Source organism: Amblyomma mixtum, chromosome 1 (assembly GCF_055824585.1).
Source record: "Amblyomma mixtum isolate Tamu chromosome 1, ASM5582458v1, whole genome shotgun sequence".
NCBI classification, from domain to species: domain Eukaryota; kingdom Metazoa; phylum Arthropoda; class Arachnida; order Ixodida; family Ixodidae; genus Amblyomma; species Amblyomma mixtum.
The window spans coordinates 39,470,813-39,496,038 of record NC_143012.1 but is presented as its reverse complement, the minus strand read 5'-3'; the positions used below and the strand labels follow the sequence as shown (position 1 = coordinate 39,496,038).

General features: G+C 43.8%; 1 protein-coding gene across 1 annotated transcript in view; it reads right to left on the bottom strand.

The window, feature by feature from the left end:
* Positions 1–25,226, bottom strand: part of bt (projectin protein bent) — a 221,564-nt gene that overhangs the window by 76,502 nt on the left and 119,836 nt on the right. The window contains exons 38-54 of the mRNA XM_089548430.1: positions 24,752–24,896; positions 24,152–24,296; positions 22,076–22,212; positions 20,989–21,294; positions 18,805–19,107; positions 16,872–17,159; positions 15,912–16,211; positions 15,056–15,358; positions 13,273–13,554; positions 12,007–12,312; positions 10,920–11,222; positions 9,480–9,761; positions 8,219–8,524; positions 4,910–5,212; positions 3,940–4,224; positions 2,719–3,018; positions 1,835–2,137 (exon numbers count right to left, since the gene is read on the bottom strand). Of these exons, the coding sequence (XP_089404556.1) occupies positions 1,835–2,137; positions 2,719–3,018; positions 3,940–4,224; positions 4,910–5,212; positions 8,219–8,524; positions 9,480–9,761; positions 10,920–11,222; positions 12,007–12,312; positions 13,273–13,554; positions 15,056–15,358; positions 15,912–16,211; positions 16,872–17,159; positions 18,805–19,107; positions 20,989–21,294; positions 22,076–22,212; positions 24,152–24,296; positions 24,752–24,896 (4,597 nt within the window). The remainder of the gene's footprint in view (positions 1–1,834; positions 2,138–2,718; positions 3,019–3,939; positions 4,225–4,909; positions 5,213–8,218; positions 8,525–9,479; positions 9,762–10,919; positions 11,223–12,006; positions 12,313–13,272; positions 13,555–15,055; positions 15,359–15,911; positions 16,212–16,871; positions 17,160–18,804; positions 19,108–20,988; positions 21,295–22,075; positions 22,213–24,151; positions 24,297–24,751; positions 24,897–25,226) is intronic.

Here is a 25,226-nt window from a genome sequence, read left to right as displayed (position 1 = left end):
ACACACAAAACTTCTAAATTAAGCACTCAGAACTAGTAACATTCACAGTGGAATGAATGAGTGAGTCAGAACATAAGCTGGTGCATCAAACTGGCTTCCAAAAGGGGACATCATTTTGGCTGTCCCTGCTTTATCTTTTTTTTTTTAATTGCACAAATGTGCACTCTGGCACAAGAGAGTCATATACAGGGTGTTTCACCTAAGACTTTCTGCAATTTTTAAAAATAAGCTATTTGAATTAGATGCGCGCTTTTTCTGGCATAGCATTGTCAGTGGTGTAGTACATCATAATTCAACTAAGACTTGCTAACTAGCAGGCTTGTTAACCAATATTTAATAGTTAACTTTTAAACTATTACCGTTGGGCTCCTTAATTATTGAGAGGCATGTAGCCCACCGTAAGTGATGTCCATATCCGTTTTTAGAATTTCGAGAACGCGATTATCCTCGGCGCTGTGGCCCAACAAATTTCGCCTACATCGCGCCAAAATACATGCGGTTTGAGAAGCTTGCAGGCAAAGCAACCTCTCCAGTGAACCTAACTCGTCGAAATAGCCAAAATTTGTTGGGCCACAGCGCCGAGGATAATCGCGTTCTCGAAATTCTAAAAACGGATATGGACATTACTTACAGTGGGCTACATGCCTCTCAATAATTAAGGAGCCCAACGGTAATAGTTTAAAAGTTAACTATTAAATATTGGTTAACCAGCCTGCTAGTTAGCACGTCTTAGCTGCATTATGATGCACTACACCACTGCCAATACTATGCCAGAAAAAGCGCGCATCTAATTCAAATAGCTTATTTTTAAAAATTGCAGAAAGTCTTAGGTGAAACACCCTGTATACATGTGCAGGCCTGTGTTGGCTACCAAAGCCAATAAGGCCCGGTGTTGGATCCCATGGGCCTAGATTCATGTCCATGGGTCCAGAACAAGCAACAAATTAATGCATCAGTTTTCAATAACATTCATGAGGCTGTTACAATTACAATATTGTCTGCATGTATATAAGGATGTGCACATCAGTCAAAAGCAGCTATCACTTCAGCCTGACACTGAGAAAGGTTGTTGTCAAAACAAAAACGAGTGTTGCCTTTCTGCAGACCGAAGTGCTTGGCAATCCTGGTGAAAAAAAACCCGTAGCCCATATTGTTGTGTGTTTTATGTAGTTTCATATTGTGTTCTACTGTCTTCTCCAGTTTTACCGACCAACATTAACGAGCGTTGCCACTTATTAGCTATGTTTCCCATACAATGTCAGTGCTTTCTGTTTAGTTTTCAGATTGTTACCCCCCGTTACCGTCTGCTTTTCAGACGAGCCCCGGGAATAATCCCCTGTTCACGCCTGTATTCAGTTTTGCCTGTCTTTTTGTATATGCCGTTTTTTTTACTGTTTATCCTGCTTTCCTGAAATACTGTGCCATAACATTAGCCTCTGTTAATTTTTTGTCTCTGTTACATTCTTTCGAACTGTTTGTTACGTATGTTGCACTGTTTTTTTTTTTTTTCACTGCATCACTCCCCCTCTGTAATGCCCTCTGGACCAAGAGGGTAACTTGAAATAAATAAATAAAGCCCATCAGATCATCATCGCCATCATCGTCATCATCCTCATCTCCATCAACATCAGTTCACTGAAGAAAAGAGGCCACTTCCAAAGGCCTCAATATTTCTGTCTGTGCCCCGCTCGTGTTATTCCAGCAATTTTTCCAAGCCTGCTCCCTCCATCTGGCTCTCAGCTGTCCTCAGTTACGTCTTCCTTCTCAACACCAGCAGCTCCTCCTGCTTGACTACTAGCACACCTCTTGTACGAATGAGGACAAAAGAACTTACGTTTCCTGGGCTTGGCCACCACGGAGCGGGAGGCATCACTAGGCTCGCTAGGTCCTTCCTTGTTGATGGCGACCACCCGGAACTCGTACTCTTCCCCTTCTTCCAGGTCGCCCACGGTGGCCTCGTTGCTGGTGCCGGGCACTTCCTTGGCCTTCTGCCACTTGTGCGTGCCCTTCTTGCGCTTCTCGACAGCGTACGCCGTGATCGGAGTGCCTCCGTCACTCTCAGGCGGTGCCCACTTGAGATCCACGTGGTCACTGTCCCAGTCGGTGGGCTCGGGACGGCCCGGTTTGCCAGGCTCGTCTGCACAAATGCCCAAGTCGACAATATCTCAGAACTAAAGACTAGACGCAGAAGTTAACTGTTAATATGTGTCCTTTATAGTAAGTCAACAGCCAAGGGCAGCTACTATGCCTTTATTGCTGTTTTCTTCCGGCTCCAAAAGTAGTGACTTCAAAACCCCGTAACTCAGCTTGTATGATAGGCGGGATGATAATTTTAATCTTACTGCACTCCTTGATGTCAATATAAATCAATGGCATGCATTTAAGCAAGTTACCTGGAGCGAAATTTGTTCAATGCTCTCTCCAAAAGTCTTGCATAACATATTGCTTACAGGCACAAGGACTTTTTTTTTTGTTGCAGAAATTAAATGAGATATTTAGAATCGGCACACAAAAATACATGTTCCCTAAAGATTGCATAACTGTAACTTCAGTAATAAAATTTTTTTTCAAAGAGCAGGCTCCCCCTTACCCCAACTTTTGTAGCAAAGGTAATAAGACTTCCTCAGAGGCTAGTTTGACATGAACACGTACTAAAACAATGAAAAAAGAGAAATTGCTATTCATGAGCCTAATCTTCATGATTATACTGCTACTTACCAAAGGGATTCTTGGCAAGCGTGCTCGTGTCCGTCTCGAGCTCATCAGAGTCGCCTTCCTTGTTGACGGCGCGCACTCTGAACTTGTACTTCTTGCCTGGCACCAAGTTCTTGATTTCAATCTTGGGTTCGGTCGACTTTCCAGCCGGCACCCAGCGACCAGTCTCCTCATCCATTTTCTCCACCTCGTAACACTCAATCGGGCAGCCACCGTCATCATCTGGCTTCTTCCAGCTCAGCTTGCAGCCATCCTTGCGGACATCGGAAACCTCCAAGGGCCCGTTGGGCTTGCTTGGCTTGCCTAGAGGGAAATTGAAATGCCAGAAATAAACTAAAAAATTCAGGAGGGGCAATTTGTTGACCTAAAGTGCGGTGAGGTGAAAGCTTTAAGCGCGTTGTTGCTGCTTGTGTCACTGATGTGTTGTTACGATGTTAAGCTTCGCCTCGAAGAGTGAAACAAGACAGCGTCTTGCAACGCTGCCAGGGAGTCCATAGAACGCCATCGCCCATTCGGTTCTACGCCTTGCTCGTAGATTGGTTTTTGAGGAAAGGAATTGTATCTGTCTCACATACCTCGCGGACACCTGAACCTCGCAGTAACAAGGGAGGAAGATGGGAGTGAAAAAAGACACCATATTCACTAGACGCGCCTTTGTTCATTCCAAACCATCGAGCTGGCATGGCGGAGTGGTTAGCATGCTCGTCTCGCACTCCGGAGACCGGGCTTCGATTCCCGAACTCAACCAATTTCCTGCTGGGTTTTATTTGTTTATGTGGCCTGACTAGAAAGGTTAATTAGGCTAATTGGGTAATTAAGCAATTAACTAAACTCATTCCCACTTACTTGGAGCACCACTATACGATCCTTTAGCATCCCTAGCCAAAGCACAATTGGCCCCCTTTGAAATTCGCACACTGTGACGTCCCGACCGTTTCGACCAATTGAAAAGCGTGACATTTTTGTCGACAACTTCTGCTTACAACGATGAAGCATTAAAGGCTTCCGCCTTAAAATTTCTCTCTTGCATTATGCGTTGTGTTTGCCATTGTGCTACCACCTAGCTACTCAAGTGGAACTATGATCCATGAGCTTCAGTTAAGCACTTGAAGGAACTTACTGCATTGAAGTTAGCATAAGTGAGCACTCCTGCTGAGTCAAGCCAAAATTGGACCGAAGTTCTTCAATCATGGTCTAAAGCGTCCAAACAACCTCTCCACATACCTATGACATTGATCTCCACTTCTGCCTCATCCGTTCCAGAGCTGTTAGTGGCCTTGACCTTGTAGACACCGGTCTCCTTGCGGGTGGCCCTCAGGATGTTGAACTTGGTGTTGTAGTCGATGTTGTCGACCTGGTACACCTCGTCAGACTTGACCTCGCCTTTGCCTACGTGCTCCCACGTGACAGTTGGTGGTGGCTCACCAATGACGTCCACGTCAAAGCTGACCGCCTGGCCGACCTTGATTGTCAGGTTGCGCAGGTTGGTTCGGTCAATGCGTGGCTTCACTGTGTAGGTGCGTGAAAGAGGTCATGGTGTGAGACATAGTCTGAGTGCTGTGTCTGAACGTTGCCCGAGACAATATTCAGATGCAGTCAACGTAGCATTTACCGATTCTTGGCAGTCCACAAAATAAATAAAATAAAAATAATAAATTAATTAATAAACCTACAAAGAAAGACAGAGAGAGAGAGAGAAAGACAAACAAATAGGCTACAACACAGACATTTTAACAAAATTTTTCCAAACTCCATAAACAGTTTTGTTATTGTGTTTTAACTTAGTCACTTTCCCAGCAGAACCTCGAGCAGACTTTGTAGTCTTCACATGAGTTGCACAATGCATCAAAAGGACCTACAGCCTACGTCCTGTGACAAGCCCCACATGTTACAGTGAGCTAATGCCAGTAGTTTCAGTATCTGAGCTCTGATGAAACATTCACAAGTATGCACGTGAGCCCAAAGCAGTTTTACAAGAGCAGTTTCCAATGGGCACTGAACGTCCCCTGGACGTCCCGAAGAGATCCTGAACGTCCCCAGGATGTCCAGAGGAGTTTCAATGCCCATTGGGTTTTACCAGAGCAGTTTTATAAGCATGCGTGACTGTGCCATCATTCCCTTCGCATGATACAAGGTGAAGTTCCCAAGAAGGAGCAGCCTATACGAGCAAAAAGAAGCGTGGGCTCATACTTACGGTGCTTATGTTTCATGAGGTGAGGCGCAGTGGCCTCACTTGGCTCACCCGGACCGGCCTTGTTAACGGCCCGCACGCGGAACTCGTACTTGTCACCTTCCTGAAGCTTATCCACCTTGCCCTCGGTCTTGTTGCCGAAGATCTCAGCGGCCGGGGTCCAGTCGTGGCTGTACTTGTCTTTTTTCTCAATGATGTAGCCCGTAATGGGCGCACCACCGTCCTTAATGGGCTCATCCCATTCGAGCACCACAAAGTCCTTGTCGTAATCCTTGATGACCGGTGTTCCTGGTGCCCCTGGTTCATCTGCCATGCGATGTGCAGATGACAACATGCAACGTAAACTTCGGGGCTTTTTCGCACAGCTTTCTACAAACCATAGTACACACAGCCAATGACTGTAACATTTCAGGGTACAGTGAATATGCATACTATATATTTGAAGACCACAAGGATATGCTTCGCAGATCAAGGCTGTGGTTCAGTAAAACAGAGCCTAGCATTGAACTAAGGAGGCTGATGATTTGATTTTTGTGTCATTGTGTTAACCTTTTACTAAAATCTTTGGTGGCCTCAATACTTTTTTTTAAACAAAACTTATTACACTGTACATACATACTTTGCAGGAGTGTAGTGCCCTTTGTATCAGCAGTTGTGATGCTTCAGAGCTAAAATATGCCACTGGCTGTGAATACTATGCTTTGTAAATATGCTACCTGGTCATGACCCTCTATGTCAAGTAGTATTACAGCACTACACAATAGAAACAACTTTTTCTTTATGTGCTAATATCTATATGCACTAACATTTCACTGTCAGATATTTGATTATTATTCATGACAAGAGTTCTCACCTGACATTAACAATATCTAATCTGTGCTCTCGGCCCGTGCCTAGTCAATAATGAGGAACACTGAACTGACAACTCCTGAGGAATTCCTCCAAGTAGCAATGCCACATAGTGTATATTGATGAACAGCACACATGGAGACTGCTCATTATGTAATTGTTTAGCATTTGTTTCTGTCCATGTGCGTGTTAAATATGCTTGGTGTAAGTTTCTGACATCTGCAGCATTTGGTTGTGATGTGAAATTTGCAGTGAAAGTGCCAAGAATGATGTGTAAATTATAAGCGAATTCAGCAATGCTACCTCCTTGGCAGGTTGTGGAGAAACTTGTTGCCTGCAATAAACTTTTATGTCCTGCTTTTATTATCGGTCTAAAATAAAGCAAAGCACTATTTGAAATTTCGAAATCTCCTTCTGTCAAGATAGCGATATAATGTTCATGTGTAAGAACATGATATAGTTTTGTGTTGGCTAGTTTCATGCTCTATGGGCCTACAGAGCCTCAAAGCTATTGCCTTTCCATATACCTGGTATAAGTGCTGTTTTGATCTCTCAACCTCTACTTTCTCTGATAACCTACACAAATATCTATTGGTATATTATATATAGACTCATTGTATTTCGTTCACAATGAAAGGCTGTGCGTTTTCAAAGGATGTTGCCTGCCGAAGTTGACTTGTTCCATACCTGTGAAGTCTGTCGGTCCAGTGACTTTGCCGCCATGTTTGCGGTTAATTAAGACTACAAAACTACGAGCATGTTTAGAGAGCATGTCACAGATGTGCACAGAGCTTTGTGGCTTGACACTGTTGTCATCCAAACATTTGAGAATCTTGCTGTGACATTGTTATTCCCATGTTATGGTGCAAAAATTGTTGATTTTATGCACTGTTAGGCCTTAATGGTGTGCTCATTTATTCAAGTAGTGTGCATATTTGACAGAGCCGTGATGCGTGCTGTTATGTTGTAGATGCTGCATATCACATTGTCATCGTATTTGTGAATGTTATTGACAGTGACATCTTGTTACCAGTGTGAATATAAGTGATAACTGATAAGTGGTGGTTGATAAGCGGTGGTCGATAAGTGGTGGTTGATAAGTGGTGGTTGATAAGTGGTGGTCGATAAGTGATGGTCGATAAGTGATGGTTGGTAGTGAATTGTGCATGTTGATGCATTTTCTTTTCGGGTTAAAAGTAAAGCAGTTGACATACACAAGTGAACATTTTCTAACGTGAAAAACCTTTGATAACTCCAATGTAGAAACAGGTTGCCATTGCAGAAATGCAATCATCTTAAACACGAAAAACAAGAAGAGATTTGCCATTGACAATCTTTACACACACAAAAAAAAGAGAGACCATATTGTGCTGAGTGAAGTGCTCCATCCATTTATTTATTTATTTATTTATTTATGAGAAAAAATAAAGATACTATAAGCAAAGCAAATTGGATACAGTGAGCCTGAACATGAAACTAGGATAGCGGCGAGGGGGGTTGTATTGTTCTATTCCTTATTTTCTAGTTGTTAAAATATATAACTGCACACACAGATATCACTCTTATTTTTTGGGAGATGTCTACAGTACTCATGCACTTACAAAGGCATACGTAAATAGTGAAGGGGGAAAACCTTTAACTGTATTCAGTAAGGGATGGATTACCTCAGAGAACCATTTAGTGACGTGACATAGAACAACGTGACATAGAACGGTTTTCAAATGCATGCTGAGAGCACATTTGGCAAAGCTTATCTGCACAAAGCTCCTTTTAAGAAATCGCAACACAAATTTCTAACAGTGTTTCCTGCACCTTCTTTAAGCTGTGCTCGTACGGTTCAGCGACCATCGCATTTTAAAAAAATCACTCATAATTTTTGTTTTTGAGGTATAGCAATCATGTGAATAAATCTGCACCATTCCTCCAAGTAGCAATTCCACATAGTGTATATTGTAATTAAATTCCGTCCAAGATTAGTCCCTTCACAGGTTTAATACATAGACAGAGCCAACTTATGTCGTTCACATTTACGCCCACATTTATGTCCACACTCGTGTCCACATTCATCTCTTCTGAAAAGGCCAAAACATATGCAGCCACTGAAAGCTACCAAAGATACTAATCTGCGAGCCAGAAGGTATGTGCAATGAGCTCATGAGAGTAAAAAAAAATTAGATTATGATTATTTTGTAGCCTTGGAGTACCGTGTGGGAATTGAGTGCACAGTTTTGATTGCCCATACACATGTAGAAGGCAACCTCCGTTTTCATGGTGCGTGCCCTAGTTCTGAGAAAACAGGTTTCCTTGTGAGTGCTGTGTCCAATAAATCCCTCGGATCCCTAGCACCATTGCGGTGAGCAGCCGTTGCAAAAAACTTGTGCAAATGATTCAGAAGAAACAAAACGTCAAAGCGAACGAAAGAACACCCCAGAGATCTATAACACAAAGTGGGAGAGCACTTACCGTATGGGTTCTTTGCGAGGGTGGCCCGCTCGGTCTCGAGCGGTTCCGATTCTCCCTCATTGTTGATGGCCTTAACACGGAACTGGTACTTCTTGCCCGGCTCCAGACCGGTCACCTTCATCTCAGTGGCATCCTTGTCTGCCTTTCCGCAAGGCACCCATCGTCCAGTCGCAGTGTCCATCTTCTCGAGCTGGTATCCTTCGATCGGGGTACCACCATCGTCCTTGGGTTTGTTCCACGACAGCTTGCAGCCCTTGGCATCAACGTCCGACACTTCGAGTGGCCCCTCGGGTTTGCCAGGCTTGTCTGTAAAAAAAGCATGCAACATCATGGCTAAGCCCAAGGACGAAAACAGGAAAGATGCTTAAGGCATGCGTGCTGCACTGTGAGCTGATACAAAAAAAATAAATTTTTTGCTCATTTCCTTAACGAAAAATAATTACACCAATGAAGTATAAACTGTGCACAAGAACTGCGCTACTGTGCATGACTGTGTGAATGTGCAACTACATACATGTGCAACTTCACACATGTGCAACTGCTCACATGTGCAACTGCTCACATGTGCAACTGTTGACATGTGCAACTTCTTACATGAGCAACTGTTGACACGCGGAACTGCTCATATGAACAAATGTGCACTGAGGTGTATCATAAAGCTGATATCAATGCTACAGAGTGGACAAGTAAGCTTCAGCTAATGTGCCAGTGTTTCACCATTCACCTCTTTCGTTATCATTTCTTATGGTATGCTTTTAATGATATCGTAGTCAAAGCAACTGATCGTAACATGGTTCATAGTTACCCCGGAAACTTGTAACACACCAAGCAATAACTTAACAAAGACCTTGTGTAGTTCTGGTCACTTATGATCACGATTTTAAAAAAGCTTAGCGGCATAATGCTGAGATTCCTGCCAATATGTGACACCAAAAGCGAAATTATTCCTGTCGCAGGCTTAACAAAAAATATATACAGTTGAACCTTGTTATAACGAAGTTGAAGGGACCCGGCGATTACTTCGTTATAGCCTGTAGCTTCGTTATAGCCCGTGTTGACCAAGCTTCGAAGGGGAATCGTCATTGCTTCGTTATATACATTATTTCGTTATAAACCGTTTCATTATAACGAGGTTTGATTGTATCTCAACTAATGCAATCTAAACATCAGCCAGCCAAGTAAAATTGGAAAAAAAAAGAAAAACAACCAGCACTTGGGAAAAAGAGAAACAGGCTAAATAGAGAAATTGGATGCCGCTTACCAAGAACAAGGATGTCAATGGTCTCTTCGTCCTTTCCCGACGAGTTCTCGGCCTTGATGGTGTACTTGCCTGAGTGCTTGCGAGTCACCTTGCCTATGCACAGGAACGTCTTGTAGTCTTCGTCCTCAATCTTCACGACATCGCTCTTCTCAAGTTCCTTTCCATTGAAAAGCCACGTGGTCTTCGGTGGAGGCTCACCAATGACCTCCACGTTAAGCTTGGCAACGTGTCCGGCACGAACCGTGATGTTCTGGAGGTTGTCTCGCACAATCTTTGGCGCCACTGCATGCAACATGAACAAGCAAATCAATAAACAAGCAAATAAGGGAAGCCAATATCAAGAGCTGCAGCGGAAATTTCCTCTAGCCAGATAAACGAGTCAGCACTGTCTGTAGAGTGAAGCAGTTTGCTATAAACAATTACAGTCCGGTCAGCCCCAAAATAAATTGGACAAAGGACAGGTGGGGGTTGAGGCACGCACAGATTTAGGTGCTTGTGGAGCCCAAGAAGCACTCCAAAGAACCCAAGAGTTCTGAGAACCCCTGAACTGCAATACTTCAGTTTGCATTCAGACAACGGCAGGTGCGCTAATTCCTCCTCGAAAATAAGGTTTCCCCAAGTGCACCAATTCAGGACCCCTATTTCTTAGTCATAACCCTGTAGGAATTCCTTTCGATTTCACAAAGTAATCCTTGTAACCTTAAAGGGGCCCAGAAACACAATCTTAGTTAACTGTTTTGCCTGTTGATTGCATACAGTGAGTTATAATGGTGCTATTAGCGTCGGTAATACCGCGTATATTCCGTTTTTTAATATTTTAATGTCCTCCCAAAAACAACTTCATGGCTCTGATGGTGTCGCCACACAGTGGCGGGTTTTTAGCAGCGGATATGACATCACCTGGCACGAGCTGATGATTGGACAAACAGTAAATATACTGCAAATTGTGTGAATAAATAGAGACACATTTTGTCACCTGTCGGTGTTTTATATTAGAACAACAAAAAAAACTTGTTCGTCTTAGATGAAAGCCCTGCAAAGCAAGTAAAATAAAAATACACCACCAGGGGCTCTGGCATGGAAACAACGCTGCCAGTCTCAGCAAGAACGAGTTACAGAGAGCAGGCAACCATGGAGTGCAAACTTCCGCGACGTGCTCTGGCAGGCTGTTTTGATTGGTTGCGCCAGGTGCCGTCATTGGGAGAGCGAAATAGGAGTGGGAAGCCCCGCCAAAATCCAGTTGAGGGCAGTGTTTTGTTTGCTTGTATTTTGAAATTTCTTCACTGAATAACTCCCGTTCCTGTGCATCGATTCCTGTAATTCTTTTTAAGTCAGCATCTGTGTGACATAGAGAACCCACCTGAAGTATAGCCGGTATCCCCCCAAGCAGTGTTTCGCGGCCCCTTTAAGAGAGTGATTCGAAATGTGCTGTGTGCTCACAGAATCGTTCCTTGCACAGGTGCATTCCTGTGGGCTCGCTGTGCTCGCCGGGCCCAGCCTTGTTGACGGCCCGCACGCGGAACTGGTACTGCTGCCCCTTGACCAGGTCCTCCACCTTGGCCTCGGGCTTGGAGCTGTTGGTCTCCAGGCAGGGCTCCCAGTTGCCTCCCAGCCGGTCCTTCTTCTCGATCACGTAGCCCGTAATGGGCGCTCCACCGTCGTCCTTGGGGGCATCCCACTTGAGGTCCACGTGCTTCTCATCCCAGTCCACGATTTCCGGCTTGCCTGGTTTACCCGGCTCGTCTGCACCCAAGCAGCAAGAAGGCCATGTACAGTCCGTTCCATTATAAAAGGGAACACCCAAGTTGGCAGCAGCTGTTTTTACTTCTTCAATGAACTTGAAAGGAAAAGTGTTAAGATGTCTATGGTTCACAACGTCGGAGGCAATGAGGTGTTCATTCTAATACTGAAACTGACTGCAAACTTGTCAAAAGCTGACAGAGCACAGCATGAACCTAATAATGCGAACATTGTCTGAAATTTAGGGACGCACTGTGCAGTTTGCACAGTCAGGCCAAGGTTGAATGCACTAATTTCGAGCTACATGCAAACATGGAGAGGAAGCTTTGTTGCTTCAACGCTGAACTTTGTAAGTCTTCACAACAGGCAAACATCAACAGCTTGCATCTGTATGTCTAACAGCGGTGATTTTTCTGACAGTATAGTTGCCGCTATATCGCTGATGTTATGGTCCCCGCATTAAAATTTCAGACAAAGAAAAAAGAAACTTCATAGAGAATTTCACAAAACAAAAATAGAAGAGAACAAAAAGAAATTATGAATGTTGGTGCCTCTTCCTTTGATTCTTGTAATGTTACCATCAAAAAAAAAGACTTGGTTCTTGGTTGTGTTCAGCCTAACAGACTAGATTTCTGTCTCATGGTAGGCTGGCTCTTTCGCACTGCTGATGCAATGATTCATTCTGTGTGATGACACAGGTGATTTCAACTCGTGATCTAGCTGCACGGACATCACAAGGCGTGCAAGCACAGCAACTGCAAGGTTTGTTTTTTGTTTTTTTGCTCACCGTACGGGTTCTTGGCAAGGGTGGGAGCAGTGGTGACCAAAGGCTCAGACTCTCCCTCAGCATTGACAGCCTTCACACGGAACTGGTACTGCTTTCCAGGTATGAGCCCTGTCACAGGACACTCCGTCTTGTCTGGGTCCACTCGAGCCACAGGCACCCAGCTACCAGTCTGTGTGTCCATTTTCTCCACGACGTACGCCTGAAGTGGTTTGCCGCCATCGTCATCGGGCTTGTTCCATTTAAGCTTGCAGCCTTTGTCGTGCACGTCCGACACCTTGAGTGGACCTCCTGGCCTGGACGGTGCAGCTGAAGAAGGGAAAACATTTTTTTAAATGTCAAGCTAAGGACAAGCAAGAGTAAACTGCCATTATAAATAGATAAGCGATGAACTAATAAGCTAACTAATGACAAGCTGTGGCCTATAAAGTAGCCAAACAGTGCCTGATCGATTCTTCTTTTCATTTTCTATTACAGTACCATTCTGCAGCACAAAATGCCTGACAGTGTTGCGTGTTTCCTACTGCAGGTGCCAGAAAAAGTCTTTTGAACAAGGCCTGCTCAAAGTACGAAGCACCTTCCAAGTCCAAGGAAATTATTTTTCCGTTTGCTTTTGCTCTCCGAGCCTTACATATTAGGTTAGTAAAAACTTTACAATGCACACATAATTATGTAAGAATTCTAGCCAATTGTTTTTTTTTGCATTTGTTTATTTCATTTAGTGTTGAATTCACCTGTCATGCACTTGCCTCGATCTGTCCTACTATAGCACCATTTGTAATACTGCATGTATGCAGTGTAGAAATTATAAATGAAAAAAAGTAAAAAATACATGTACATTAAATCGAACCTAAGGTAAGTTTCAACAGCTGATGTGTTTAACTGTTGATGTGTTTAACATTAAGTCTGATTAACTTCACTCATCTTGAAATGTTCAGGATGTTTTTCGCCATAAGAGTGGTTGAAAGCACCGGCATTTTTAGTTCGTACTCATGAGAAATGCTTTTCAGCAATAGTTCTCTGGCACGAAAAGCCGCCAAAAAAGAAGCAATACAGCAAAGAAATACCAGAACACTAATCTTCATTAGTGATAAATTTTGCCTACTAAGTAACACTGCCAGGACTCACATATAGAAAAAAAATCTAAACAAATCCTGGATTCTTGCATACTACTAAACCATTAGAAATGTGTTGCTCATGTAAAAAAACAAAAGCCTGACTGACCACAAAGACTTTGCAGGGTTTGTAAAATACAAAAGCCTCACTCACCAAGCACTATGATTTCCACTTGTGCTTCGTCTTTTCCGTGTTCATTTTCAGCAAAGATCTTGTAAAGACCAGAGTCCTTGCGCTGGGCATCGTTGATGTTAAGTTTCGTGTTGTAATCAACGTTGATGACCTCAACGTTGTCCTTGGTCTCAACAATCTTGTCCACCAACTTCCAGGTGACCTTCGGCGGAGGTTCACCACGGATGTTGACGTCCAGGCGTATCTGCTTGCCCTTCTTGACCATTGTGACGTCGAGGTTTGTGCGGTCAATGTACGGCTTCACTGCATTCAGAAAGAAACCATTGCAAAAGCTGGATAAGTTAGCCAGTCAGTTCCCTTTGAACAGCACTCCTTATTTTAGGTGAAAAAACAAAAGTCTCAATGCCTGAACAACTGTAGGCACAATAGTTCAGGCTACAAATAAATGGAACCAGAGAAAGATAAAAAGAAAGTCAGCTTGGCCTGTGAGCATGTTGCAATGTGCCTAAACAGGATGGCGCACCAGTTGAAGTATGTACTATAAACTGCATGCTAGTGCCTCTACCACAATAAATGAACCCAAAAAACACAATTATTTTGCTCAAAATTTTCAGATGATTCACACCTTTCTTCTTCTTTTTTACTCCTAAATAAATGCTGTGCATCCAGCCTAATATGGGTTACTCACTTGCAAACAGGTGAGCAGAAAGAAAGAAATACCCTTAAAGAAATTAGAAACTTTTTCCTTAATGTTTCTATGGTTTGGCTTGTGGGGGTTTAATGTCCCAAAGCGACTCAGGCTATGAGGAACGCCATAGTGAAGGTCGCTGGAAATTTCGACCACCTGGAGTTCTTTAACATGCACTGACATCGCACAGTACACAGGTCTCATAGAATTTCGCCTCCATTGAAACTTGACCGCTGCGGCCGGGATTGAACCCGCGTCTTTCGGGGTCAGCAGCCGAATGCGATAACCACTGAGCCATCCCGGCGGCTCCCCTTATTGTTTCTATGGTTTAAAATGTGTTATAAAAGACATTTTGATCCCAAACAGATAAAAACTAAACACAATTCTAGAAGTGCGTGATGAGAGGCTAGTTGGTAAGACATTCTGAAGACCTAAAACTACGCAGGAGACAGGACACAGAAAAGATGCAGACAGGACGAGCGTAGACTAACAACTGATTTATTTGACGAAAAAATGACCTTCCTTCAAGAGCAACGCATGTGCAACCTAACTTAACGCCCAAAGAAAAAGTACACAATCTAATCAACCCAAAAAGTCAAGTTCCTTCTGATACAGGTGAATTGATGCCTCGCTAACACATTTTTCCGCACTGTGCCTCGCTAACAAAAATGTGTTAGCGAGGCATCAATTCACCTGTATCAGAAGGAACTTGACTTTTCGGGTTGATTAGATTGTGTACTTTTGCTTTGGGCGTTAAGTTAGGTTGCACATGCGTTGCTCTTGAAGGAAGGTCGTTTTTTCGTCAAATAAATCAGTTGTTAGTCTACGCTCGTCCTGTCTGCATCTTTTCTGTGTCCTGTCTCCTGCGTAGTTTTATGTCTTCAGAACTAAACACAAGCAGTCTGGAAAATTGGAAAAAGTATTCTGCCTCTTACAGCGAGTTATGACAAGAAAGCTGTGAATTAAGTACCTGTTCTACATACTTGGCCAAGCAAGGAAACCAGTGAAATAGCCGCAGTATGCCTCACAGCTCTGAGAGCACCATGCAGAAGTAGTGAGACAGGGCACTGAGAGCACCAGGCCTGCCTAACTGAGCCAGAGAAAGTGGGCACTCACGCTTTCGGTGCTTGACAGTGTGCATCTGGGTGGCATCACTGGGCTCACTGGGGCCGGCCTTGTTGACGGCCACCACCCGGAACTGGCACTCAGTCTTCTCCTTGAGGCCAGTGACCTTTGCCTCGTTCTTGGAGCCGGGCACTTCGGTGGCCTTCTCCCAGTCAACACCGAAGCGGTCCTTCTTCTCCACAATGTACTTCTCGATGGGGGCGCCACCATCGCTCTTGGGAGGCTCCCACTTGAGGTCCACGCTCGTGTTGTCCCAGTCGACCAGCTCGGGTGTTCCTGGCTTGGTCGGCTCGTCTGTGGTGCGGGCATTGGCCACAGGTGCGTCAAGTGATGCACGCTAAAGGTTTCCCAAAATGCTGCTGCCGCTAACACTGAGAGAACAGTTCCCATATTCTATCTATGCCTCAAACACACCGCACTGTGAAACGAAAGCCGTATACTCCAGTTTCATTTCAACACTGATTTGTTTGTTTGTTTGTTTGTTGGTGTTTAACGTCCCAAAGCGACTGAGGCTATGAGAGACGTCGTAGTGAAGGGCTCCGGAAATTTCGACCACCTGGGGTTCTTTAACGTGCACTGACATCGCACAGCACACGGGCCTCTAGAATTTTGCCTTCAAGAAATTCAGCCGCGGCGGCCGGGATTGAACCCGCGTCTTTCGGCATTTCAACACTGAAGCAACTACCATGCAGACATACTACCCATTCTCTGACCTGTGATATTTAAACCATGTGCGAAATTATGAAGTACTAGAATTCAAGAAGCATTATCGATAATGCCAAGCTGCCAAAACAAGCAAAAATTCCAGAGTAGCACGGCGCAGTACTACTAACAGACCAATGCTCACCGTATGGGTTCTTGGCAACTGTTCCCTGGAGTGTCTCCAGAGGCTCGGATTCACCCTCGTCATTGACAGCAGTGACCCTGAAGAGGTACTCCTTGTTGGGAGTCAAGCCGGTGACCTCGATCTCGGGCTTGTCGGTCTTGCCAACACGGGTCCAGCGACCAGTTTCCTTGTCCAGCTTTTCCACTTCGTAGTGGCGCAGTGGGCAGCCACCATCGTCCTTCGGCTTGTTCCACTTGAGCTTGCAGCCTTCCTTGTGGACATCCGTGACCTCCAAGGGTCCTTCGGGTTTGGCTGGTTTGCCTTCACAGAGTAAAAAAAACGGGGACCATTAAGTGCTACGTTTTTTTGGAGAAGGCTTTTGCATCTCCTCAAAAGGCATTGTTTGTGAGCAAAGCGAAATCTCCATTCGAAACATCATCACTGACTGCACTATGCTTTGGAATGTTCTACATTCCTTCAACAATAACCGCACGGCGTTACGGACAGTTCCGTAAATTTGCATGAACAAATGAAACATCCAAATTTTCAACATATGGAAAATCGGTTGGCAACTGCACCTGAAGTGTGGACAGAATTGTTTTCATCCACAAACAGTATGGATCCCGTATTTAGCTTAGTGGACTACCATCACAATTATTTTCTAAAATTCTCAAAAACAAACATCTTTGCTTCAAAACTGGTTCAGCTAAATGTGTTGTGTTGTGTTGGGTTTATTGGCGCATAAGCAGCTAAGGCTATCATGCGCCAAGAACAAGGTATGGAAAAAATATGCTTGAGCAGAGTTTGAAATAAAAGAGATTCCTATCCCGAAAGCTTCTATGCGCTTCGATGATGACATGCACTCTTATCTTGCAGGTAAGGCAGTGTGACCTACATTTTTTTTTGAGCTATGAAAAATTAATGTGCACTTCTGAGGTAAACACAGAGGTGAAAATTACATGAGCTTAACATGCAGCTTACCAAGGATGGTGATGTCGACTGAAACAGAATCCTTTCCGTTTCTGTTCGTAGCAGTGATGGTGTACTTTCCAGACTGCTTCCGCAAGGCCTTGACGATGCCGAAGTCTGAATGGTAGTCCTTGTTCTCAATGGTGGTGTTCTCATCGGGGCTGAGCTTCTGCCCGGCTTCGCCAAACGTCCAGACAACCTCTGGCGCCGGCTCACCAATGATGTCCACCTCGTAGGTGTGAGACCTGCCTACCTTCAGGATCACATTCTTCAAGTTGGTGCGGTCAATGCGAGGTTTCACTGCACAGAAAGCAAAAAAAAAGCAAAAAAAGAGAGACATTGGCTTGTATCAATATGAAGTGCTCACCATGCAGAACACATGAATGAATCTAGTGGATGCTCGCCCATACACCTTTTCCACCAGAGAAAACTTGCACTCTTCTATAAGTTGCTCTTTTAAAAAAGGAGCACAAAAAAAACTTACTGTTGTGTTCACCAATTGCTGACGTATGCATCTAAATCTAAATTCATTAGTCATGGTTTCCCACACTGCCATGAACTCAGGACAACTGCCTCATTATGCCTCCACTTTTTCTAAGCACATAAGACGATGAACCAGGTATTGTGCAGCATCTGTTTTGCCATTAGGACATAAATGATTAACGCTGAAGTGTACGAAAATAGAGAACTTCAGCACAGGATTCGCAGTTTGCCAAGGTGTCTCTAATGTCAACAAAAATGAACAATTTACAAGCAAGCAGCTACTATTACGTTTGAGGCGAAAACTACACAGGTCACTGAAATACTCTAGCAAGTCTGATGACTAAGACCTCACCCTCCATTGAAAGGTGCTAACAACTGATGTCAGGTGTCATCTTACTATCTTTTGCTTCTTTTAAATAATGCAATCAGCCATTCAGAAACAACTGAAAAGACTCCTTCAAAATAATGCTATGCAGCACAACATGCAGTCATGCTGGTCCGATTATGGCATGGCTGCGATCCAACTAATGTGCTCAGCCTGGTGCACTAATGTGACTGTAGTGAGCAATAGCCTGTTCATAATCCCTTATAGTCTTGGCCTCAAATAAAGTGCCAGGAATGCCTAGCCTGGGAGCACACAAAGCCACACGTAGAATGAAAGCAAAGATTTCAACCAGTTGTCTAAAATCTATCATAGCTAAAGATGTGTAGCAAAATGAAAGACAACAAAAGATGACATCAGAAAAAAAAAATCAACTTTTGGTGACTACACCTGTGTAACATGAGATTCAGTAACAGCTGTTTGCAGAGCTAGATGCGCCATTTGTAAATGCGCATCAAGCCAGCGCATGATCACTGCACTTTGTTCCTTGTTTGTCCTTCATGTTACGCCAAAACCATCAATGCCACAGAACAGGAAAACTTGCACTTAACAGCTGTCGCTGTAAAGCAGGTATTCTTGCCCTACTTGCGAATGAAGGCACAAGCAATGGTGGGACTAATGTGCTGTGATATTGTGCTAATCGAAATGTGTTTGATGTATGTCAGACATAACCCCTAGTAAGGTCATATTTCGCACTCCTGGACGAGATTATTGCTGGGCTAGACCACCGTGGTAATGCATACAGTGTGCTATCACTCATAACCTGTTTCTCCTTGAAACAGGAAACACATGATCACCCTTGAGAGCTCAAGACCATAGTTTGCCCTTTATGTGACAGTTATAGTGCCCTTCCACTCCTCATAAACTCTGTCCAATTAGCGTACTTTTCCTCTCCTTCCAGCCAATCACGTTCACTTCCTTATTCTCTGGTTTTTGGACAAGAAAGATGACAGCTGACTTTTCAGCTCCGATTGAAGTGCCTGTAGCTACTGCCACCAGTGAAACCTGTGCTCTGTCATCTTCCGAATGATCTCAGTGCTTTAGCTAGCCATAAATAATAAGGCTGCAAAGGCCGCTTACAGTTGCGATGCTTGACAATGTGGTTCTCGGTGGGCTCGCTGGGTTCGCCCACACCGGCCTTGTTGACGGCGCGCACGCGGAACTGCATGACTGAGTTCTCCTTGAGGTCGGCAACCGTGGCCTCGCATTTGTCCCCGGGCGTCTTGAGGGCCTCCACCCAGTCCGAGCTGTGTTTTTCCTTCTTCTCCACGATGTAGTGAAGGATGGGACGCCCGCCATCACTCGCCGGCTTGTCCCACTTGAGGTCTACCTTGGTGTTGTCGTAGTCCACAATCTCCGGTTTGCTTGGCTTGCCAGGCTCATCTGGGAAAGAAAGAAAGAGGGTTACAGGTGTGAATGGGTAACAATGCCCCACCTGGCACCAGAGTAGAGCAAGGTGCCATTGAAAATTTAAACTTTTAAACTAGTGTTTCTCTGTCTTTTCCTTTCCTTCCATTTTAACAATCTCCTCCACCTTGCATTCACGTTTTCCACAAAAATTTTTGAATGATGAAAGCAGCAGTTGACAAAACACACAGGGAAGGTCGTGAGGGACATGAACACAGTTACATCTAGTCACAGAGAAATGGTCTGCAAAGAAGTAACAAATATAGTATACTAACAGCAAAGCTTTAACTTCAATTTAAACATATGATATTCCTCATAGATATAAAAAAACAGCACTGTGTAAAAGCAATTTCAACATGTGATTCCCATGATTATATGATTATATATCCATGATTATATTAGTCCTGTTTCATGAGCAAGTATGCATTATAACCATGGAAAAATGCTGCAAGAATTTCGTGCATACTTTAATACAGTTAAACACTTATCTTTTCTCAAATCGATTACAGAGTGGAATGAATTGCCTACCGCAAAATTCCGAACAAGCGCCCCCACCCATGCAAGGGCCCCCCCGAAAATCACTGTCAATTTCACATTTCCGCGCCGTTCCAGGAAAGCGCCCCCTCCCCCGGCCGTTATCACGCACCGCACCCAAGAAACACTGGTCTACCCCATCCAATCCAAGAATCCAGTCCAATCCAATCCTGCTTTTCAAGCCATTCGCATGCTCGTTCCCATCCATGCTCGTTCCCATGTGTCGTTCGCACACGCGAACGACACATGGGACCCACATGGGGCCCAAACGTCGATGACGTGCGCCGCTTACTGGTACTGGACCAGGCGCCCATCCATAAAACAGAAGCTGCCAAGAATGCTTTCGAGGAGCGCGATACCGATGTGCTCTGTGTGCCTGCGGGGTGCACGAGCATCCTGCAGCCGGCTGACGTTTATTGGAACAAGCCTCTCAAGTCCACCCTACGGCGTTTGTGGGAAGAATATATGCGCGAAGAAGAGAGGACGCCCAAAGGAAACCTGAAGAAGCCGTCGCGCCAGCATGTTCTTGATTTTGTTGCCGAGGCATGGGCTGCTGCTGTACCTGAGGAGACTGTGGCACGCTCCTTCAAGGGATGCGGAATTACTAACGCACTCGATGGCTCGGACGGCGACCTGCATGGCCGATTGGCAGACGTTGGAGCCGTGGCACCAGAAGACCGGGGTGCGCTTCGAGCGGAATGTTGTGAACTTTTTTTTGCGACTGACTCGGAGGATACTTTTGATGGTTTCGAGAGTAATTGACCTAGCAATCTTTCGCTCAATAAAGTTCATGTTGCTGGAGCTAAATAAAATTTTAAACCCATGCGCACTGCGTTTTTTTTTTTCCTGGCGGAAAAATGTCGCCGCCATCTTGAATTTCGGCACTGTTCCGGGATAGCGCCCCCCCCCCCTACTTTGCCAGTGATTTCGACTTGCTGGTGAGGGGGCGCTTGCTCGGAATTTTACGGTAAGTGTGTAGTGAACAGCCCGAATGTAGAAACGTTTGTTGATAATTTGAGAGCCTTTTGTATGTGAAACTCTTGTCTTCTTGGCTTCATTTTTTTGCATCATCTGTTTACTCTTGCATGACGCTTGTGTATATCTTGTTTTTTATTTGTATCTGGGCTCACCCCTGCTTGGAGTCAAGCGACTCCACAGTATTAAATAAATAAGTAAATAAATATATTTCTGATGTGGCTTAACTGCACACACAAACCACACCTCATTCACTTAAAGTGCTACTTCGGTTTCTGGCTGCTCTAGTATTCAATGTTGTCAGACTCAGAGCATGTTGTATCACACAGGATGTAGTGAGAGCCTTACCATATGGGTTCTTGGCGACAATATCTTCTCCCGTCTCCAGGGGCTCGGATTCACCTTCCTTGTTGACGGCCTTGACACGGAACTTGTACTTCTTGCCCTTCTGGAGGCCGTCGATGCGGGCCTTGGTCTCCTTCGGACCAACCTCTCCCGCCGGCACCCAGCGGCCTGTGTCCGTGTCCATCTTCTCCAACACGTAGCCCTTGAGATCCTGGCCGCCCGTGTCAGGTGGTGGCTTCCATGAAAGCTCGACGTGGTCCGCACGGACTTTCTCTGGCTTCAGAGGTCCGCCAGGCATGGCAGGTTTGTCTGCAATAGCACAGGATAGGAGGATTGTTGCGATAACCCTTTGGAGTGGATAAGATTAATTACTAACTGTACAAAGGTCTGAAGATGGGTTCTCAGATGGTTTGAATGCACAGTGGAAAACAGCACAAGCACAGAAAAACAGAAGAAAACAGACACAAATACGCCACTATTAATTTCCAAACTGAAGATTCACTGTCTTGAATGCAGGCCTGACTGCAGCAGCTGATAGAGCAGCAGTACAATTGAATACAAACGAGCAATTATTTTTTTTGCTTGTTACTTTTCCGACTCAATTAAGAAACGAAGATAACCCTGTGTATCCTAGTTCAAGTCAATCAGGCAGTGGCTGCTGCAAATAAAAAGGCTACACATGGTCCGACTTGTAGATTTCCTGTTGCACAACTTACTTTGCAGTATACATAATGCACAATAGCAAACAAGCAAACAAAAAGATTGCAAACCAGTGTGGATGTAATGGTCCAGTACTGATGTCATGGACATAAAAATTTTGCACCCAAACAAGAAGCATACGCAGAAAGACTGTAAGCCTACAGTAATATGTCAGCATCGTAAAGCAAACCTTTGTACACTGGTCAGTCTTCTATTAACGTGAAAAAGAACAGTTGCAGAAAATTACGAGTGGGACGCATAAGACTTTCAGCGTACTCATGCCATCCTCCCGAAATTCTGCAGTCAGTGTAATGTGGGGTCACATTGCAGTGGCTACAGGAGCCACTAAATGAGAATTAGTACTAGCAGTAGAAAAGAAAATACATCGCACCTAGAACCACGACTTCGGCTTCGGAGAAGACTGTTCCACTGCTGTTCGTCAGCTTGAGCGTGTATCGACCACTGTCGCCCCGCACGGCGTTCTTCGTGATGAAGGTGGTTGATGTGTCCTTCACCTCTATGGTTGTCCTGTGTGAGCATTGCGTACACCACATCTGTCACACACTTGTACAGAATTGTGCACACGGTGATGCCTTCATCCTTATTTATTAATGTTATTAAGGGGGGTTGAGGGTCTAAAAGTAACTTTTTATTTACGGCTAAAATCTCTTGAGATTTTGTGCACAGATGCGTTTTTCTCTTCCAAAATTCCAAATATGCAATCATACTTGAGCTGGCGGTCTTAAATCTTACAAAGTCTGGAATGTAATTAGGTAATTTCTTACCCAGCTTTAATAAACTTTCTCAATGCATTTTGTTGCTTTCATTTACATGAATTGATAGCCAGAGAGTTCCCATACCCGGTGACATTCTTCGTTTTTCTCTAAAGGCATGTCATCCTGATATACTATGTTGAAAGTAAAAGGTCACAGTATTTGACACTGCAACTCGTTAAGCTAATTGCAAATTGCTATTTATACATGGCCTAAACAAAAAAAGTAAGGATGTCATCGGGTATGAGAATTTGCTGGCTATCAATTCATGTAATTAAAAGCAATCAATTGAAATGAGAAAGTTCATTAAAGCTACGTAAGAAATTACCTAATTACACTCTAAAATTTAAGATAACTTTTTATCTAAGACCACCAGCTCAATTATGACTACATTTCTGGAATCAGAAGAGAAAAAAACATCTGTTTGCAAAATTTCATGATATTCTAGCCATAAACAAAAGGGTCAGTTTTAAGACCCTCGTCCCCCTTAAAAGGCAAAAGAAAACTAGAAATTAAAGAACAGTGCAGTATAGAAAGCAATGACAACATGACAGTACCGTAAATGTTTGTTGCCAGTATTCATTGCACCAAACAAATTCTGCTGTCTATTTGCAGATCAGCCCATCTTGCCATTCGTTCACATTATTGCTTCTTCCCCCAAATGGGAACAGCTGATTATAATGTATTGTAACTTAGAGTCTGCATACTCCACACCTAGCCTCAGCTGATGAGACAACAGTTTCGATCCTATGCTCGACCCGAGCGATTTGGCACAGATCGTAACTGCATCCAGAGAACTGTTCTGACAGTAGTTAAGGCAAGCAGTGGAAGATATTTAACAAAAAAAAAATTGCTGCTGAAACGAAAAAGGAAGCTACTAAGCTAGTGAAATGAAGTAGAAGACAACAAAGTGATACGCAAACATTGCCATACCATTGATGGATCCACATCACTGGGCTCATTACAATTAACATCAAAAGGAGGCTGACAAGAAATTCTGTTTAATTAATATAACGATTGTACTGTACATGTATGTAGTGGTCATCTTAACCCTTTCAGGCGCTTTGTACACAATTGTGTAAGCGGCAAACTTAGAGCTTTTTCTGAGAAACTGGAACACTTACAGTCTTTTCATTATTTCAGTCAAATTGAGCACCCTTCTTGTTGCAAATAAGTTGTTTTTTGTACCATGTAGTGAATGCAGTAAATAATATTTCACATAAGAGTGAGCTAGGTAGCACTTTGTCCGCCGTTTTTGTGCAGACAAATTTTGCCGCGAGCGAAAAACATCGATTGTTTTTGCTCAATTTCGAGCGTAATGTGAATCTTCGAAACACAAAGTGATTCCACAATCTTTAGCGTGTTTACCTGACACACAAGAACATTTCGATGTTACTATTTCTAAGAAATCTGACACTTTGTATGGAATTCTCCACATCGTTGTAAAAACTTACCTGCTGGTCTTTCAGGTTCGAAAACTAACAAATTCTTGAGGCCTGAATATACTACTTAGGTGAAAAAATAATTGATTTCAGTCAAAACAAAAAATGACGCCTGAAAGGGTTAAAGGCCTCTTGTATTCAACGAAACTTCAAGAAATGCAGGCAGGAAAGACACTTCACACAAGTAAGACATAGGAAGAGAGGTAATGATGAAGACATCTGTGCGGCAATTAATTTTGACAGAGGACTTGCCTGTCAGTGGCCTTCAGCACGTTGCTGTTGCGCTCCCAGACCACTTCCGGTGGAGGCTCGCCTTTGAATTCAATCTCATATTTGATTGTGGCACCTCGTTTGATGGTCATGCTCTTCAGACCATCACCCAGGATGAATGGCTTCACTGCACGGTTAGTAGGACAGCACGAAAATTTCAGTGACACGAAATTTGAGGAATACAAGTGACCCAACACTGAAATAACCAGAATATAAAGGAAAATTTCTCAAGCAAGAACTTGGTAAAAATACTGCAGCAAACTTTTATATACACCACACCATATTAGTTTCCTCTACAAAAATTCCCAGCCATAGGAAAGACTTGCATGACTCAGTATGTTTCGCTGGTCTCATTTTTTATACTAGTATCCCAAATACTCTTTGCTGGTCATTGACCTGTTAACAAAGAATTAACTTACCCCTACAGTAAAATGACAGCCAAATGAATATTCATGACAAGTGAGCTTGGTGAAGATTAGATCTGATATGATATTGCTAAAGATTAACAATTTTTACTACGTCTAAAGATAAATAACTTTATGCAGCAGAAAACTTAGTCTTTAAAAGCAGTGTTTTTCTTACCAAATCTAGGCTTGCAGATGATTGGCTTTGTTGGGTCACTGGGCTCTCCAAGTCCAGCCTTGTTGACGGCTCGCACTCGGAATTCATACTGGACGCCCTCCTTTAAGTCCGACACTCTACCATCTGTTTTGTCTGCCGGAACTTTCTGCAATTTCAAAATGAAGTACCATCACTCTGACTTGTCTCAAATGATGCAACGAAGAGCAAAATGTTTTTTCCTGTAGTATCTCTTAATGATGTTCTAAATGCTTAGCATTAGTATGGCCTCCAGAAGCTAAAGCACAGCCTCAAATGCTACGATGGAAAAGAAAAGTTAAAAAACTTGCCAACGGTTATCATGGCCACATAACACGACATTCTGTGACAGCTGTTCACACTGTTGTGTGCCGTTCGCCGCTCTACACACTGGCGCTTTCTGTGCGCAGAAGCTCAAATGGACACAGAATGCTACAAATCTGTGCTGCGGTGAACGCCG